This window comes from Solenopsis invicta, chromosome 8, assembly GCF_016802725.1.
Source record: "Solenopsis invicta isolate M01_SB chromosome 8, UNIL_Sinv_3.0, whole genome shotgun sequence".
Lineage (NCBI taxonomy): Eukaryota > Metazoa > Arthropoda > Insecta > Hymenoptera > Formicidae > Solenopsis > Solenopsis invicta.
The window spans coordinates 17,999,877-18,020,971 of record NC_052671.1 but is presented as its reverse complement, the minus strand read 5'-3'; the positions used below and the strand labels follow the sequence as shown (position 1 = coordinate 18,020,971).

General features: G+C 29.6%; 1 protein-coding gene across 5 annotated transcripts in view; it reads left to right on the top strand.

The window, feature by feature from the left end:
• LOC105195886 overlaps positions 1 to 20,322 on the top strand; it is a 38,794-nt gene extending 18,472 nt beyond the window's left edge. For 2 of the 5 annotated variants that reach the window (XM_039452455.1, XM_039452453.1), the window contains exons 8-14: positions 620 to 734; positions 5,931 to 6,135; positions 7,674 to 7,857; positions 16,095 to 16,277; positions 16,347 to 16,499; positions 16,584 to 16,676; positions 18,495 to 20,322. In XM_039452455.1, coding sequence (XP_039308389.1) covers positions 620 to 734; positions 5,931 to 6,135; positions 7,674 to 7,857; positions 16,095 to 16,277; positions 16,347 to 16,499; positions 16,584 to 16,676; positions 18,495 to 18,700 — 1,139 coding nt within the window. In that variant the 3' untranslated portion in view covers positions 18,701 to 20,322. The remainder of the gene's footprint in view (positions 1 to 619; positions 735 to 5,930; positions 6,136 to 7,673; positions 7,858 to 16,094; positions 16,278 to 16,346; positions 16,500 to 16,583; positions 16,677 to 18,494) is intronic. The other 3 variants (XR_005575331.1, XR_005575330.1, XM_039452454.1) reach the window with 3 other exon arrangements.
• Positions 20,323 to 21,095: the final 773 nt, after the last annotated feature.

The following is a 21,095-nucleotide window of genomic DNA, read 5'->3' as shown; positions in this document are numbered from 1 at the left end:
AACATAATAATTTTTTGGAATCTAAAAGCGAGAATGTCCTATTAAATTTTCTTTCACTTGTTACTGGACTTCTTGTATAAGGCATTGCTATAAAGATACTCAAGAATTGAGTATCTTTATAGCAATGCTTTATACAAGAGGTCCAGTTTGGTTGTTTGAATCTTTATTTCAGAAGAAAAATCAAATTTGTAAATATTTTATGAGAAAGTTAGTATTTTTGATGTAAACTCTGATGAAATACATTTTAGAAAAATATAAAAGTTTAAATTGATTCTTTTTTTAATGAATTCTGAATTTATTTAATGCGTATTTGAACCTTAAAAGAGTTAATCTGATAGTAATTCTAAATATTTTTTGTTTGGCTTTATTTGAAACAACGTAGATTTACTTATGTTTATATTTATATATTATAGATCTATATTTCATATTTATTTAATAGATTTTTGATACATTTAAATAATTGATAAATACATAAAATTTTATAGTAAGAAATCATATATATTTTAAAGAAGTTTAAAATAAAAATGCTTAGTTTTAATTGATTTTTCTTAAAATATATTGTCTCTTTAAATACAAAACAAGGTTGCTAATATAATTGTGTATATCACATATATTTTAGATGACTTTGTAAAGAAGCAATTACACAGACTTATCAACAATACCTGGGAAAATTCTATACACGAAGATATACTAGAAAAATTAGGAAGTACTTGCGGACCTCGTGTTATAGCCAAGTTAGTATGATATTTCATAATTTAAATCTAAATATAGAAATGTCAATTTTATATCTATTTTAAATAATTATCTTGCAAAGGATATAGCCGGATTTATATATGAAATTTACCTCCAAAATAGACTTATACGCCAATCTTTAGTCCCCTTTAAAAGAACAATTTGCACTAACAAGGAGAGGCCAATGCATCACTGATTTTAATAAAATTTTATGGGTGTATAGTTTTCACTCATACATTTACTAAAGTAAAATTTGCGAAAATGAGGCATTCTCGAGAAAATGATTAAATATTTCCAGCACTTATAGTACCGTTATAGAAGAACGATTGTCGAATCAGCAACGTAGCGTCCGGCGTTAGGAAAATCGTTCCTTACAACGGTCTCCGAGTAAAACGGTTTTGTTTCTTTTGTAGTCCTTATAAAAAAGCTAAAAGCTGTAATCGTATTATAGTAAAGGTTTGAGTGAATACTACATACCCATAAAATTTTATTAATCTTTAAACACACTAGGGAGCCAGAGAGACCTATGAAGTTTTAAACGCTTGCTGTGTGAAGACGGAATGAGATAGGAAGTTTGGACCAGGGGGTAAAAAAAAAGAGAATTCTGAAAGAATTTTATAAAATTTTGTACAACATTAAATATCCAAATGAAGTATTATGTACATACAGGGGATGGATAAAATGTGAACATCTAGGACATTATTTTTTTTAAATTAAATATACTATTTGTCTTTAAGATAGTTTTATCGCGCAGGTCTCAGCCAAAAGTTAGTTTCTTTATATATGTAATAATTTAACAAAAACAAGCATAATTAACACTAAACAATTTTATTGCAGAGTGTCTTTATATAATTTATTATCGTAAAAAAGTGAAAAAAACATTCTAAGTATATCGAAAATATGAGATAAAAAAAAACGTTTACGTTGCTTGTAGTGTGCGAACGTGTGCGTCTAACGATAACGTCACATTGCTATCGAGTTGACAATAACCTTGGCAGATTGTGAATATTATATAAATATTACATTTATGAACTTTTCAGAGAATATTTTGAAAAAGATTAATAAATGTCGGAAATAAACGAACAAGATCGATATCCTAATGGAACATTTGGAAAGCAAAAAGTGTTAAAAGATGTATAGAAGCATTCGCAACTCGCCCTTCATACATCTCGTACTGAAAATTCCAATCCAAGATAAATCTAAAGCTTTATAATTAATATTTGCTTTGTTACTTCGTGTTTTCTATGTTTCAGATGATTTAGATTATATTTATTTATAGTCTTCTAATTTTTATGCAAGTTTGTAAATACCGTTTTTGCACTATAATTGAAAACAAACTGTTTCTACATGCCTCTTTCAATCCCAAAGAATAATTTTTTGTCTCAATCCGTTTGTTTTCTGTTTCTGAACTCCCTGAATTAGTGTGCGTTTAAAATGAAATAGATATATATTTGATAGTTAGCGAAAGCAAGAAGGAACATTCCAGTGCAGTTTAGTGCAGGAGTAGAAAACAAGCCTAATAATATGAAGTTTAAAGCCGGTATTCATAGTCGATTTTAATTTCAAGACTATCTTAAAGGGGGCACCTCATGTAAAATCGATTTTTTTCACGTTTTCTGTTTTTTGCTAAAATGGTTAGGAAATTATCTCACAAATATAAGAAAAACATTAGAAAGTTATAAGAGACTTCCTTTTGTGTTATTTCAAAGAAAAGTGAGTCGGCCTCGGCAGCCGGAACGCGTAGGTATACAACTTTAAACTTTTTTGTCTCAAAACGCTAAATTTTGCGCACCGGGACATGTAACTAAAAAATTATTTAACCGATCATCTTCAAATTTTACATGCTTATTTTTCAACTATCTGCTCCCAACATATATCTACCCAATCATTAATATTTTGCTTTAAACAATAATTATTAACAATTGTTTAATGTGGTTTGTTTTGTTTATATTGCCGTTTTTGCAATTTTATGAATTTTATTAATATGTAGGTATATGTTGTGCGTTTTTACATAAACTAACGAAATTTTCTTGAAATTTCTGTTTCACATTAATTTAGTGACCTTGGCATGTCCCGGTGTAAATTCAAGGAGCCAATTTCAAGCAGTTGCTGTGCCACCATTTTGAAAATTTTCAACATCAAACAAATTTTTTTAAGGCTCCTGACTCATCAGCTGAGAACTCCGCGTTGACGGTAGCAACATTCCGTCGCGGACAAAATTAGAACTAATAGACGTGAAACGTGACAGATTGACGATGAGATGTTGTCGTGCATGTCATTTTGTTATTATGTGTTTCATTGTGAAAATATGACTTGTCTCGTATTTACCCAATTCGTAAAAATGGACCGCAAGTAAAGTTTCTTTGAATTTTATATAAAAGTATATTTTTTACTCCTTTCAATAGCTATCCGTGTTTTTCTGTCTGAATAGGCGTCACTTTTTACGACTATTTACTGATTGCTAGGCGAAAAAAGGATAGTCGTGACCGATATTTAGAAGCGTTTTAAAGCTATCTGATTAGTCTGTTTTATCCAAATTGGCTTTATTTAGAAATGGCACGTCGGGCAAAATTACATGACCGTGTGTTTTTCTGTTTCAATAGCTTCACTTTACATGCTTTTTATAACTGTTTATTGATTATTAGGTGGAAAAAAGATAGTCGTGACTGATATTTAGAAGTGTTTTAAAGCCATCTGCTTAGTCTGTTTTATTCAAATTGGCTTTATTTACAAATGGCACATCGGACAAAATTACGTGTCATTTCACGCAATTTCTCGCTTTTGACATCACGGCTTCAATATGACTGTGGCGAGTACTCAGGAGCCTTAATTAGTTTAAATAGTGAATATTATCGTATACTTTATCTACATTTAATAAATTTTGCCATTTAAAAAAAAATCGAGAAAAAACGGCTGTTTACACGAGGTGCCCCCCTTAAGTAATGTCTTAAGATACTAATACAGCTTTCTGATTGGTTGAAATTATCTTAAGATGATACTTAAGACAGTCTTAACTAAAAGAATTGACTATGAATACCGACCTAAAATCAAGTCATAAGATGTTTCTAAAATGTCTAAAAGATGTCTTTAAGACTATATTTTGAAAATGTGTCTTAAAGACATCTTTTACATGACTTAAAGACATCTTATGACCTGATTTTAAACTTTGTGTTGTTTGGGTATTACTTGGGTTAGTACTTTTAATATACATAGGAAATGTATATTAAAAGTACTAACTTAAAAGGCAATTATCTTTTGAACATGCCTGGTTACCCACCTAAAAATTATACGTATGTATACAGAATATCATTATATTTTTAAATAGTAAAAATTCCAAACAAATTTTAAGAAGTAGTAGAGAGATACTTTGACCGTTGCTGTATCAATACAAATTGAACAAGAATGCCTTCTACGGTCGCAGCTAGGTCTTCGTGCTTGTATTGTTTGTGTGATTCTGTATACCTTCCTCAAATTCAATAAACTGTGTGCCGAATTAATTTTTAGTCATAACACGGTTCTAAATTGAACAAGATTAAGTAATATCATGTATTATTAAATATTAACCCTTTTCTCCTCTGAAAAAACTGTAAAGAAATTTTAAGAAATTTTGCGATAAAACTACCTTAATACAAATTTTATCCTTGTTTGGAATAAGATATAATGTTTGAATATCATTATTAATGGATTATTGTACATATATATAACAATTGCTACTTTTTCAGCAGAACATTTTTCATATATTTATATAAGTGATGTTGGAAGAAGAAATTTACTTCTCACATTTTGTTTTTCGAAAATTGTCTTATTTTTCAAAGCTTCAACATTTTTCCAGGCCAATATAACTGCGTAACTTAAATATTATTGTGAGTAGTTTTGAAGGATTGAGTGAAAAATAGATTTTCTCCAATATCTCTAAACAAAAAAAATGTGAAAAGAAATGGAATAGCATTGTGCTATTTAAGTATTATATGTCTTTGTTCCAAACAAGAATAAAATTTTTATTAAAGACAAATAACTAGCTAACTTCTTATTAATAAAATAAGTTTATTTTTCAGATTTATGTTCATATTATTTTGTATATTTCTTATAGTAGTAACAAAATTAAAAGGTTATAGGGGAGACCGGGGCTATTTGTTAGACCTTTTTTTCTTTTGTGTCTCCCGAGTTTTATATTAAAAAAAAAAAAAGAATAAAAAAAAAAAGAAACATGGGACGATTTGAAAGGTTGAATCTTCTCCTTCACAATGCCGGTATAGATAGAACATGGAAGTGTACTTGCTTTGAAGTACATATAAAAATGTCGACCAATGCCAAAAATTACGAATAGTTTCAAGCCCGGGGTAATTCGTAACTCCGTAGTAACTCCGGGAATATCCCGAAATTTGTGTTTCAAGTTGAAAGACTGTAAAAAAGCTGTTGTTAAGACTTTCTTTTATTTAAAAAAGGATGTAGGTATACAAAAAACAAATGCAAACATACACGTTTGCATGCTTTTTATGCCATCGGTGTGACAGATTTCCTAACCTCACAAGTGTCAATCTTTAACGCTTTATAACTTTTTACCTGCTTTAAGAGCGTCGATTTTACATTCATATGTTCTATGCACTGAAATACACAATATTATCAAGTTTGAACTAAATCAATAAGGACCTTTCCTCAATGTTTACCTCTGCGCAGATGTTCGTAATACAGCCAAAGGGTTAGGGGTACCCAACTTAGGTTAGGCGCTATAATCAGTATTAACGAATTGCTCCGGTGCTCGATATTACGAATAGCCCCAACATCAACTGTGCGCATTATTGCTTATGATCGACAAAAATAGACATCACACAGCAAAAAGTAAACACGAAATGTTTCAAATACATTCAACTGGACACGATACATTCAAAGTTTTCAAAAAAACCTTATTATCTTATTTAAATTTCGAAGAAATGCTGACTATCAGAAATTACTCCGACTGTCGCAAAACACATTGTTCACTACTACTACATTAATATGACGCTGTTACCAACAAAACTTTGTTAGCAACATCGTTACATTAGGACGTGTTTATAGTGTTTAAAGTAAATTTTTAATCTGTACCCATAAAAAGATATTTCCAATTATCGAATTACCCCGTCTAACGATTTGCTCCGGTCTCCACTATGTTAAATGAATGAAAAAAGAAGGAAATAACATTTCTTTTGCGTCCATTTTAGATGTATACTGGAGTTTTTAATGGAAGAAGTCAATCATAGTGATGATCTAGATAAATCATTTACTCCTCCAGCACCACCGATGACGACATTTGAGCAGAAAATTGTAACGTTATTAATCGATCTAGAAGTGTTGAAACCAATGGTGATTTATTTTGTGTTAGCCGCCATTGAATATCATCTGTTTAGACTTAATAGTGACGTACAGGTTTGTGTTTTATTTGTTTTATAGAACATAATAAGTTAAATCAGATAAAATAAAGAAATGCCAACAATGATCATAACGGTTTTTAGTAGGATTGGTGATTTACTTCGAAGATTTCGAATTTCGAAACTTTAAAGATTTGAAATTTTGGTATTAAAATCTTTGAAGTTTTGAAGCTTCGAATCTTCGAACTTTCGATACTTTGATATTTTAAACTTCGAAACTTTGAAGAATCAAAATTGTACAATTATTGATATAATAGTAACAGTAAATTTAATAACAATAGTAAAAATAGTGATAGGTACACATTTATAAAATTACATGACAATCTGAAATAAAATATTTTAATGTTGTAATTATGTAATTAAATTAAAAAATATGTACTTTTGATCGTTTTTATTGATTTTATTATTTGATTCTATCTGCATTTTTCGTTCTCAAGATTGTTTTATACTGAAAAAGCTTTAGTAATGTTAAAACATTTATATTAATTTTTTACATTTTTATTTGTTACAGAATAAATTTATTTACTTTCTTATTTCTTAATCTTCATAATTCATTAAGGCTGATGGTTAGTTCAGCAAGATTAACAAAAAAATAGCAATTAGAAATCTGTGCATAAAGAAAACAGTTTTGATGTCAGAAACTCATTATATAAATCAATTTTGCAACAAATTGTTATAAACAAATTATTTTTCATAGATAAAGAATAGTATTTAAGCAAAATAGCATTATACTTTGTTCAAAATTACTGTACTTTGCATTTTTCATTCATTTCTAGAATATTTAAATGTGGCAATGGCTTACATGATCCTTTGTAATTTTTTGATCCGATATGATTTCTGACTTCTTAGAAATTATAGCCTTTTATAAATGTTGTATTTCTTATGTTCATTTTTATGTTAATATTTATCATTTTTTATAATATTGTCATATTATGTTATTCATGATTTATTTCACATTTTAATCACTTTTATTGATTTTAATCGTTTTCATCGATTCTGTCTCAATTTCCGGTTTTTAACATTATTGTTTCATGTTAAAAAAGGTTCATAATTAGTAATGTTGAAGTGTTTATGTAAAATTACTATTTTTTTTATACATTTGAGAATAAATGTATTTTTGCTTTCTTAATCTTCTTAATTGCATTGTTTTGTTGAGCATTATTTTTTTTAATTTACATGTATCATTTACATGAGTCTAATTATTAATAAGTAATAGTTCATATTATAATTCTTTCAAATTTTGTAAATATTTTCATACATTTTGAGCATATACATTTACTTTCAATGTTTGTAGCATTTTCTGAATAAATTCATCATTTTCACGAACATATTTTTAGAAGCTTCAAAGTTCTAAGATTGAAGTTAGGACTAAAAATTTGAACAATCGATCTATTTCGAATCTTCGAAGTAAGTCAAAAGTAAAAACTTTAATACGTATATTGTTTAAATTTTTAGTCGATTATTTTAGGTAATAAAATAAACAAATTAATTAATGCTTTCAAGTTACAATTAATCTTAATATTTCCATATACGTAGGCCGAGGTTGACTCGTTCACACGGATATACGTCGTCCTGTCGCGTATTCAAAAGGATAGAGAAAGAGTACGCATGATGTGCTGCAATGCTCTTTATTGTATGGGATTAAAATCAATACGCGTTTTGTATACAATATTAACGTCCTGGACGGAAGTTCTTCCAAATGCCGAGGAAACTAATAAAGGTATCGTATACGCTATAATGCAAGTAAAACTGTTTTGTCAATGAAAACAGTAATAAATTCTGACTCGTCACTGAGACAGTGACAGTGCTGGAGAAAATTGAAATAGATTCAATAAAAATATTTTCCTATAGAATACATTCATAAAAAAATACTAATTGAATATACATATTATTTATAAATACTATTTGAAATAAATTCTATGTAGTACATATAAAAAAAAGGAAATAATATTTAACATTTACTTGAAATAAGATATTTACTTTATATTTTGATATGTCTTGGGCAAATCTCTATTTTCTATTATTTATTTACAATTTTCGATTTCTTAAAAATACAAAATAAAAAATATGATTAAGATAAAAACAGTAGGAGAAAGTGAGCTAAATCGGACCGTGTTCCAAATAGGACTTTTTTAATTTAAATGAATACGGTTAAGTAGATTTGCGTGTCATTTATAATGTAAAGTCCCTTATAAAACATGGAACATATGACAGCAGTTTGATAATTCTGTCATAACATTCATAAATAAGACGCGAATATGTATTTTCAGCGATTGTGCGAAATTAAAAAAAATAAATAAAATCTTTATAAATCATTATTTAAAAGATACTAAAATTTTGAAAGGCAGTTGATTTAAGATAATCAAAGAGTGCAGAATTTTTTAAATATCTATAAATATTTAAATTATTGTAAAATTTTTCCAACGTTCGAAAGGATTTGTGTCTAAATTGGAACTTTTTACATCGAAATTGCATCCTGATCGTAGTGCTGATGATTGGCCGACCAAATCTGGTCCTAGAAATGTTTAATTAGTAAAATATCATTAGACTCGGAATAATTGAATTTTATTGATTTTAACTCTAATTATATAAACTTTCACTAATTATGTTTTCCAAATAAAATTTTTATTTTGATTGTCATATTGCACGTTTTTACTCAATACTAAAAGAATAGATTAAAATCTTTTAAAATTCTATCTAAAAGTCGATAAAAATGGGAATGCTCGATTTGAACCAGGGGTGATTCGATTTTGACCAATAGTTCTAAATCGGATTGTAAAAAGTGTTTTTGCATTTTCCATTATAGTTCAACATAACTAAGAGATAATGATTTCAAGTAAAAATGAAAGGAATTAAATTATCCTTTTAACGGTACCTTCGGTTTTACGATTGGACTATTTGCGCCTTCTTAAGAGTAAAAACTCCAAATAGGTCCAATTTATCCCACTCTCACCTCTATATTTCATAGATATACTACTTGTTTTATTAAGATAAGATGTTTATTACCTGGAAAATCTGAAATTTTTAGGGAATTTCTTTTTTTATCATTAAAAATCATTTTTATGAGTATTATTGATATTCAGAGAAATTTTTAGAATTTTACTTTTAAATTTAAATTTTATTTTTTTGACAAGATTGTATCTTTGATTTGATTTGATTTTTTTTCATAATGTCACAAAATGTCGATAATTGATAAGTAGTAAAAACGATTTATCTACGTACAATCAGATACCTGATCTTGATGATCTTGATGATCTTGTATAAGTTTTTTATAAAAATAAATATAAAATCAAGTTTTTATAAATACGATCAGTGATGATAGAGGAAAATACATTATTTCAAATTATTGTTGTGTGTGTTTAATCACTTTTATATTCTGTATTTCCAGTGAGCTAATGTTTTGAGATCGTTATGTGCAATTTAGTTCATATTATTTACTTTTAGTATTTTTTCAAAATTCAATATTTAAAACTTTAGTGACTTGTTTTTGTGATTGTATGATTAATGAATATTAAGATATAATAAAATAAAAACATTTCAAAGTTATATTAATAAATTCTCATTAATCATTAAAAGATCCAATAAGAGCGAGAATAAATAAGATGTCAATAAAATTCTATAATTAGACATTTACATAAATGAAAAACGTTGGACGTTTCGGGCTAACTTGCCCCTTATCAACATAAAATTATTTACATAATTAAAACGTTCGCGGTGCGAATGGGAACGCAATAGTTGGAACGTTGATGTGATGTCATCCGTATAATGTCATCTCTAATAGTTGGATGAAAACGAGAGCTTCGCAAAGACGGTTACATGTATCGTTATCCTAATCAACATGGATTTAGTTTAAAAAAATAAAAAATAAAAAAAAACGCGATCCGGTCAGAGAAGAAAAAGTAAGAACTTACATGAGATATGCGTGTATATAATAAGATATCTTATCCATGGTCGACATCACATCAACGTTCCAACTATTGCGTTCCCATTCGCACCGCGAACGTTTTAATTATGTAAATAATTTTATGTTGATAAGGGGCAAGTTAGCCCGAAACGTCCAAGCGTTTTTCATTTATGTAAATGTCTAATTATAGAATTTTATTGATATCTTATTTATTCTCGCTCTTATTGGACCTTTTAATGATTAATGATTGTTTTTACACAAAAGAGCACGAACTAATTTATGAAATTAAAAAATTCTCTTATCTTGAAATTTTGAATAAAATTCTTAGAAATTCTGAGAAATTTATTTACAAAACAATTAACTAGTTTTGGACTCTCGAAATTTAAATACAATTAATGATTGGAAAATAGGCTAATGAGAGTCAGCGTGGGTCAAAGAGCGCAATCACAAGTATCAATATTGAATCATTTATTCAATTTAAAATTACAAAACGAACGTTTCGAGTCATCTTTAGCGCAACAAAAAAATAATAAAGGCAATAGAAATAGAATCAGTCGAAAACAGGAAGTATTCAAGTCATCAATGGTTTGACAAATCCATGGTGGCATCTTTAATCGTGATAGTGTCGCAAGAGATGACACTTAACTGAATAACTGTTGTATAAATTTTGAATATTGAAAAATTATTTTAATTGAGACTATATTTTCTCGTCGCCGTGTCGCAAGAAATGACACTTCACTATACAGGGTGATTCAGAATAACCCGTTGTCCTTCAAGGGACGTATTCCTGGTCGAATTCTAAGATGATTTTTCCTTTGGCAAAAATTTGGTAGACGCTTAGATTTTGAAATATAAGCCGATTAAGTTAGCGTATCACGGGTCGAATACAGATATTACGCAGGGGCGGCGCACTCAACGTTACGCGCGGGTGTATTGTGAGGCGCCTGCGTTCAGCTGATAGCGAACAATAGCACTTTTCTTCAATAGCACTGCTTCTAAAAACTCGAGATGTAAATACTTTTGTAGATTTCTTGTAATTCTTCATTTGATTCTCCGACTGTACAAAGAACTTTCTGGCACTTCTCTTATCAAAATCATTAAAATCAAGACAAAAAATAATTACATTTTTAAATTAAAACTAGCATTGTGATGTGAAAGAGAGAGAGAGAGGGGGGGGGGCTCTTATGTGTTGTATCAGCTAAGGGCAGCAGGCGTCTCACGACATACCCGCACGTAACGGCGAGTGCGCTGTCCCTGCGTACCATCTGTATTCGACCGGTGATACGCTAACTTAATCGGCTTATATTTTAAAATATAAGCATCTGCCAAATTTTTGCCAAAGGAAAAATCCTCTTAGAATTTGACTAGGTATACGTTCCTTGAAGGACAACGGGTTATTCTATAATTGTCAAATCATTATTTTAGATGTTGAAAAATTATTTTAGTTGTGACTGTATGTATTCATGAATCCCCCATTTGGGCTGATGATGATGACTAATGAAGCTTTAGATAAGTTTCGTCCGTAGAAATTAATTTCTCTTGACGAAGTAAGCACTCAAACGTTACTTGTTTCACACCAACACGTGCTCACTGTTTCAAGTCCGAATGCGTACTAACTTTCCGGAACATCACATCTTACCACAGATATCTATCTAACAACTAGATCGCTACCTTCGGCTGAATAGCTGTGTCCGGCAGGATATCCGGATTCGGCCATCTTACCCAACAAGAAAATGGCGCCTACGCGTAGATTAGGTTAGTGCGTATGTGTTTGACAGGTTTGACAACTAAACCGGTTAACCGCTGAGCACCGTTGAGCATATTAATTGCGATTATCGAGTGTGTTTTTTCGATATCGTGCCATAATGACAAGCAAGAGCGGCATTGGAGTGGCCATTTTGTTGTAGGTAACATGGCTGAAACCGGATATCCTTCCTGCCTCAATACTGTCATATGCTAATGCCACAGGTTAGCGATCTAGTTTAGTATAGATATCTGTGCATCTTACCTGAATATTACGCAGAAGGTCAAGCGGTTGAGAATAAACAACGGCAAATTCAAATGCATACCAAAAATATATAGAATAAATTGACGGTGAGTCGAATATTACAAAAAAAGTTAGTTGACCTTGTATCACTTTGACGGATTAAATCGATTATAATTTGCTCAATAACGAGAGATACTCATGATGCAAACATTCGCTGTCCGTTTGTAAATTGAGACTTTTATCTTGTAACTGAATATGTAGCATTTCGGAAATCAACCGCCTGTCCAAGTAGCGCTCATTATCTAAGATTTTGATGTTCACCCAATCAAATTCATGATTACAAGTAAGTCTGTATTTTGTAATGACAGAGTGATTGTTAGTGTTCCAATTAATATGGTTGCAATGCTCATTAATTCTTGTTTTCAATTTCCTGCTGGTTTGGCCCACATATGACGCCTCGCAGTCTTTACATGTAATTTTATACACGACGTTTTTTTTTTTAAATTAATTGAGAGGACATCTTTCTGTACTTTGATAACCTTGCTCAATTTATTGAGACTAAAAAATGCCAATTTTACATTTAAATAATTTGTAATAATCTTAAATTTATCTGAAATTGTAGGAATATATGGCAACAAAAACCACCGCGTTCTTTCACCTGCGTTAATGCCGATATCATTGACTGTCTGTCTTAGTGTACTTTTATGAACAAGGGATTTTAGGCAGCTATTGTCTCGAAAATAAATTCAGCAGGGTAGTCATTAATTAACAAGGTTTTTACAATAAGCTCAATGTTCTTTTGATGAAATTTGGTGTCAGATAATAAAAATGCTCTGTTCGCATGACAGTCCTTTTTTTGTGATAAAGGGTAAGCCGAAAGAAGATTTAAGGGAGGAATTCGGTTTTTTTAGTCAAAAACATAGTAAAATTTAGGAATTTGTTTTTCAGAAACTAGCTATTTAATTAATTTGAAATTTGCACCACGTTTTTATCTATTTTTTAAGAACATAGTTTTTTTTTGTTAATTTTTAATCATAAATAGAGAAATTATACATGAATGCCACACTGCGTAAAGTTCTTCATCTACTGATGTGCACGATATTGATCTTCCAGATAATCTGAAATAGAAAAACAAAACGGCGTTTTATTTTATACAAAAGCAGTTTTAGTTTGATGAATCAGAATAAAAAAAAAATTATTGTAGACGTTATTACTTTTCAAATCAAAACTATAGTTTTTACTATCAAAATTCGTCCATTTTTATTATGTAAAAAAAAGTATGTAAACCTATCAATATTTTGGTTCATCAAATGATAAAGTAATGTTTACTGAACATTCAGGCCAAATTTGAAGTTAATCGGTTTAGTGTTTACAAAGATATCATGCACACCGTCCGCAAAAATGCTGTTTCGAGAAAACAGCGTTTAAAGTTTTAAGTTAGTTTATCAAGTACTTATATGATTTTCTGTTACTCAGCTATTCCAGGGCATTGTAGTAGTCCTTTCTCTTTTTCGTAGTATTGGTTTTCAGCCATTTGTTTGCGTCTACGTTTTGTCCGAGCTTCTTTTGTAGCTTCGAGGTTTCATCGCGCTGATCTTTCAAGCCGGTATTAATCCCGCTCTTCGGAATATATTTTGACTTTTTCTCCTGTAACTCTTCTTATCATTGTCATAGTTTTAAGTACAGCATAAAACTTTCATTAAAAATTCCGGTTGCTAAATAAGCTGCGATTATTTTTGATTAACAATGAAGGTGTTTAATCGCGAATCGCAGGTAGTGTAAAAACTCTCGTTATTTGAGTTTTACCACCCGAACATCTTTCTAACAATTCTTTTGATGCTAAATCTTCGAAAATTGGCTTTATGGCTTGCTGAATATCTTTATGTAGTAGTGGTTCACGATCGAATTTATCAAGACCTGCGCTTGAGTCTATTAAGACTGACTTATAACTCCGGAAGTTTCACGAATTTTGAAATGAAATTTTCTGGAGATATTCTTGAGATGTTAAACTAAAATAGTCTATAAGAAAAAAATTGATTTTTTTTAACTCAAAAAATCGAATTTTTCCCTTAAGTATCAGTTTGAATACGTAGACTTGTGAAACCAATTAAACATCAATTTATTGTTGTTTTTAACCCTTTGCACTCGAGGTCTTTTTTGCTCGGGCGAATCAGCAACTTGAGACGATTTCGGCTATATTAGGAAAGCATTTTATAGGTACTTTAAAATCATTTTATATTCAGACAAACGTCATACAAATAATAAAATTTCATCAGTTTATTTATTTTTACATTGAATACAACAAAATCTGCAAAATATTATACTCTGTAATTAGTTTTCTAGCTGGGCGTCGCAGCGGTCCCGCTCGAGTGTAAAGAGTTAATGATAGTGATGTCCAAAAAATCTATCACCCTCCCCCCTCCAACGTAAACTGCATTCTTGGGTGGAACGAGTTAAATGTCGTTAATGTGAGGTCAATTAACTTATTTGGAACTGTCATAACTATATCTAAGTCTTGCATGGCGAGGTCAGCGATTATAGGTGAAAGTGGAGAATCTATGGGGGTGCCAAATTTTTGTTTGTTGAATCTGTTATCAATGAGCTGAAACACATAATAACAAAATGACATGCACGACAATATCTCATCGTCAATCTGTCACGTTTCACGTGTATTAGTTCTAATTTTGTCCGCGACGGAATGTCGCTACCATCAACGCGGAGTTCTTGACTGAGGAGACAGGAGTCTTAAAATTAATAGATATTAAAAATGTTCAAAAAAATTAAAGGATCTTTCTCAGTAAATCTTTGGCCATTTTTAAACTATTTACTTGCAAGGAAAGTCATGAAAGTGTCCGCCTCAGATTTAAACGAATTTTTAATATGTTGTAATACAGATAAAAATAAGGGACACGTATTTTTTTATACGTACTCCTTTGCACTTTTAGGGGGTGAAACACCCCTTTGAAGAAAATCGGTTTTTTTTTTCGAAGCGTATATCGTCGAAACTATAAGAGATAGATTCAAAATTTTTATTTTTTTTTATAAGCGAAATAAAGCTTATTTTATTACGAATTCAACGGTATATGATAAAGTTACGATATGATATTTCTATTTTCCAAAAATAATTAAAAACCTCTCTATATGTGTACTATGGAAGTGTACTTTTCTTCGATTTTGACGAGCGTTTAATACGTTGTAGTACAGATTAAAATAAGAAACACGTATTTTTTTTATATGTGCCCTAATGCACTTTTAGGGAGTGAAAATATGCTTTATTTTGCTTATAGAAAGAAATAAAAATTTTGAAAAAAATAGGTGATGGGAGAAAGTATTAAAAAAATTTGTTTAATTTTTTATTACTGTTATAAAGTACTCTTCGAACCATTTAACTTTCAATTAGAACATTTTTCTTTATCTCTTATAGTTTCGACGATACACGCTTCGAAAGAAAAAAATCAATTTTCTTCAAAATGGTGTTTTACTCTTAAAAGTGCATTAGGGCACGTATAAAAAAATACGTGTCCCTTATTTTTATCTGTACAACATATTAAAGGCACGTCGAAATCGGAGGGAGTCACTTTCGTAGCGCGCAGACGGGTGCGCGTACCATGCGTATAGACAGGTTTTTAATTATTTTTCGAAAATGGGAATATCGTATTGTATCGTATCGTAATATAATTTTATCATATACCGTTGAGTTCGTAATAAAATAAGCTTTATTTTGCTTATAAAGAAAAATAAAAATTTTGAAAAAAATAGGTAAGTGGTGGGGAAAAGTATGAAAAAAAATTAAAAAAAATTTTTGTTATAAAGTACTCTTCAAGCTATTCAACTGTTATTTAAAACTTATTTTATGTGTACTACACAAAATACTTACTTTAAATAATACTTTTTATAGATACATCCTTTAAATAAATATTTCTATTATTACTTTCTATACTTCAACTATTTTCCCCGATTATGTACTGTGATGCACGATTTTAGCTTTAATCATTGAAATCATTGTGTGCATAATCCTATCATTTATGAAATTTATTTTTGTAAATAAAGATTGTAATGTTTGCAGGAATATTACCAAAATGCATATCGTTCCTTATCAGTTCACAAATAATTAGTAATTCTTCCGAGAGTAAAAGGTCATTATTTCAGAAACTATATACATTAAAATCTTTGCTAAGAAGATATTATAACTACACTTTTACTCAGGAAACAATTGATATTCTTAATGAAGTTATGACTGCTCTTAAAGGTAAGCATATTTTTCGCATTACATTTTTTACCAATTATTTTAATTAATTGCAAATTGTATTTTGTTTAGCTGAACGGACCGATGGCTTGGATACAGCCATTATACTCCTTGCGAAGAGGGAAGGATCGTCTTGGACATATAAAAATATTATTCAATCTGCTTTATTGCCAATGATCCTTAAAAATGAGCATCCCTGTACATATAGTGCATTTGCCTTACTCGGTACACTTACTTTCTTTTGTTTATTGTGCTATATTTTTGATTAAACATTAATATGTATCTCATTGATATTTTATGTATTTACAGGAAGGCTTCTGCGCGCATTTCCGTCACAAGATGAAGACAATACTGTGCAAGAGATCGGTGAACAGCTCCGTGACCTCATGCAGTCTGGTGAAGGTACATTTATTTTATATGACAAACAACTTTGTATTATGCAACAGAGCACATGTGTGTATGCGTGTGTGCGTGCGTGCGTGTGTAATACAAAGAATTTTTATTTAAAATTATTCTTAAAATTATAGTAATTGTGGGACAATATAAACATCGAAGAATTTAATTATAATTTATTAAATTATAGTAAATTTATAGTAAATTTTATAATAATTATAACTATATATTTTTACTAAGAAAATTTATATTTTTAGAATTATATTGTAAAATTTAATTAATTAAATTAAACTCAAATTATAATAAATTAATAAAAAAAATTATATAAATAATTTTTATATTATATAAAAATTGTAATATTATAAATTAATAATAAAATTATAATAGATTAAAATTTATAATTTTGGTGAAATTTAACTCTTATGGCTCTGGCAGACCAGCGCGATTTGCGACACGCGACGCGCGATTATCCAATAGGCGTACGTCTTTTCAAAAAGTTGTAAACGCTTATTGGATAATCGCGCGTCGCGTGTCGCAAATCGCGCTGGTCTGCCAGAGCCATTATACTTTTACTAAACAAATAATTCGAAAATGTCACAACGAGTAATAGTGCGAAGAAGGCAATGCTTAATTCAAACAATAATTATATTTTAAACTAATTATATTTTATAAATTTAGTGAAAGTCTTATAATTCTATTATATTTTAAATAATAAGTTAAATTTGGACTGATGAAAATGTTAAATACAGGATTAGCAGGCTTATCTCAATCAACGATTCTTAATGCTGAATAATAATTTTAGATTTTACAGTCTCTAGTTTATTTTAATTGTGCGCCGCATGTCGAATTAGTAGGGAGAGGAGAAATTTTTGTAAATGCTTTTGAAACATTTACGTTACGTATTTAGACTACTAGTATTCATGACTGTGTTTCAAGTTCAACGAATATGCGGCGCGGTTAGAATAAGCTAGAGATAGTAAAAATTAAAAATTATTATTTAGCACTAAAAATTGCTATAACTAACATAGGCTTGCTAACTTTATGTTTGAATTATATTTTAATTTTATTTGAAATGAAAAAATTAAATCACGATGCATGTTTCAACATCATTTTGTTTTCTTCGTAGGTAAAAAAATTAAAAGATATAACATTTCAATTATAAAAACATGCATGATTTGGTAGATCAGTTGACAAAAGTGACAAAAAGCAAAGTTGAATTTTTTTAAAGAATATGTTATTTTGTTAATAATTGCATCGCAGATGTATGCACATATTGGTCAACATAACAGATCTTTTCAATAAAGGTAACTAACATAGCCAAATTATGAACATGAAACCAAGTCAAGTCTTCTCGGACTAAGATTTAATCTAACAATAAGTCAAAAATTCAAGTGGTTTGTTGAAGGCTATGATCAATTTAACACTACAAATGCTTCGAAGTGTTTGATTGACCAATTGAAAAAAGAATTTTACGAATTGACTAATTAAAGAATGCTTCAAAGCGTTCGTAGCGTCAAGTGGACCGTAGCCTAAATGGTTCATATGTTGTACCAAGAACACTATGGTTGCAGTCCATTTGATGCTACAAATGCTTCGAAGCATTTATAGCGTCAAGTAGACCGTAGTCTATACATATTGAGTGATACGACTATTTGTTGTCGCTAACAGTGATATACTCAACTTTTATTAAAATTATAAAATAAAATTTTACTGAAATTATAATAAGTCTTCATTGTTCATATTGTTCCAATACTATAATTTGAAGAATAAATTTCTAAAAGAAAATTTTTCTTGTATACATATATATTTTGATTTATTTTTAAACAGGTTCACATGATCAACAAGAAGGCGTAGTGTCTGCATTGCTCAGTCTCTCTAGACATAAATTTCATATCGCATTATCCATAATGACGTGGATGCCGAGTAAATCTTTAAGACCAGTTGTTGACATGCAGTTACAGGCATTTATAGAAGGACGTAAATCAACGTTTTGGAAGAATTATTTAAAGAAAAGTGGTTTTAAACCAAAGTAAAATGTGAGACGCCAATTAAATTGAATTAGAAAAATATTTGTATCTTTTAATTAATGTGTAATCTGCTGGCAGTTTACAGCTTAGATCTAATTAAGCAGAATTACAATGAGAAATAAGGCATTGATTACAAATATGACGCGTAAGCCTTCATTTGCACACATCTTTCGGATCTTGATGTAGTACACAAGTGCGAATTCGCACCGCATAACTTTTACAGTTCATAATAATACTTACAATAAAACTAATTTTGTCTTTTTAATTTGAAAAAAAAGAGTAAGGAATGACTTTGCTTCAGTATAGTGTCGAACATTATTATGTTAGTTCAAAAGCCATTAAATTGAAAACTGTTGAAAAAACAGCAGATGTAAAAAAAATGCTGATGCGAATTCGTTTCTATGTGTAAACCATGGGGGATTAGAAAAAGCATTGTGGTGGTATGAATGTTGTAATCAAAAGTGCATAATGGGAGACCGCCTATAACGCGTTTTTTATCATAAATAGTTGATATATACTGAGCATTCTTAATCCTTGCAATGCTCATGTAATCATTTCATCCTTGTTGTTTGCTAAATATTAAACAAGGATGAATAAGCTTGCGAGTGTTAAGTGAATGCGCCGCCTACTCTATAGCATTTTATTTTGGTTGCCTACCACCTACTAGTATAACACTTAGATATTGTTTCCATGGCTGATGGTGGCGAATTTTATTCGGTGTAATGTATTTCATGTATTTCCGTGGTTTTGGTGTAGTGCAAATTTTATGTACGAAGTGTGATATCGTTGCACCGTCTCGATGGGGTGGTATAGAGCGTGTTGTAACCATGCAGTGCAGTACAGCATTTACATGCAATTGATGCAGTGCAAGCAAGTTATATCAAGCACGCATTCAATACCAAAAGAAAACGCTACTCGTATCTAGTATCCATCTTGATCCAATAATAATTAAATTTGAAATCTTTACATAATTCAAAATATATTTTTTAATATTTATGATTCTCTATAAGAAAATTATTACGATGCAATAATCGCTGAAATTCGATAATCTCCTTCAGTTTATTTCTAGTAGCAGCCATCTTGGACGCTTATTGGAATTTATACTCCCACTGCAATGCTCTCTTCAGTCCTCTATGGTGCAAACGAAAAGTTAATGCTTAAAAATTTCAGATACAATTCAAACATGTATTACTTTTGTAATTACAGATTCCATGTTGAGTTCTACGTTACATTTGTCGCTCACAACGCTTGCAGTATTTGTCCTTGTTTGAACAATAAATTTTATTTAAAGAATAAGGATGAAATAATATTTATAAGCTAAAAAGTATATAACGGGTGTAATTTTGCAATTTACAGTAATTTGTTGCATTAATACAATGTTAATATTTAATTTCTTTATAGAGATTTCTCTATTTAATATTATATTAATTCACATATTGTATTTTTTTTTAAATGTGGATTACTTTTTTTTTAAATGCACACTGTATAATTCTACATTTTGTTGAAGAGTCGTTTTTTAGTTTTAGTATCTATGTGAGAATTACAATTTATTTTATTAAAATGTTTCCTTTGTTTGAAACAAGTGATTTCTTTTGTAAAATATATAAATATTATAAAATTGTTACGTCTTTTATATCACTTATTACTTTTCATGAAACTCCTCTATTAAACTAGTTCCCCACCCTTATTTTTAGTTACCTTCTTCTTCCACCTATGGGTTCGTGGAACGTCCTTTGACACGTTATATTTCTGAATAGAAAGCATATTTTTTAGCTCATATTTATGAAATCGATATCTTGGAATATCTGATAAAGACGATATCTGAATAAAAAATATTTTATTCTCAAGTAATTACAATTAAAAAAAAATGTGTTGCAAAAATTCGCAAAAAATGAGGTTTTTGAAGTTTTTTTTTTCAATTTCAATCTTAGTCTTCAAATTATATTATAAAAAGTTATAGCAGTGTAAAAGAATTACATAGGGCATGTTGTACCCATGTGTGGAGAGCTAGGGTTAAAAGTCCCAAAAGTAATTATTGTATATTTTTCAATTCTTGTATGAAAATCGGAAAGACTCAAAAGTAACATGTTTAAAATGCCAAATAATAGATAATTTAAATAAAAATGTCATCGAAATTTTTTTATATTAAATAATAATTTAAACAGATCATGAATTAAAATATAATTAGAATTGATCCGTCGTGGCAAAGAATTTATAAATAATTATTTTGTAGATTCCGGTCTCTTCTATTTGATTTTATATAAAAATTTAATAAGTTTTATATTCCTTAAATGCAACGTAGCTCTCCAACGAAAAGTAAAATGAGCTATTTGAATGATGAACATTTATAACATTCCAATTTCTAGAGCAACACATAAAATTGAAGTTTAGTCCTATAACA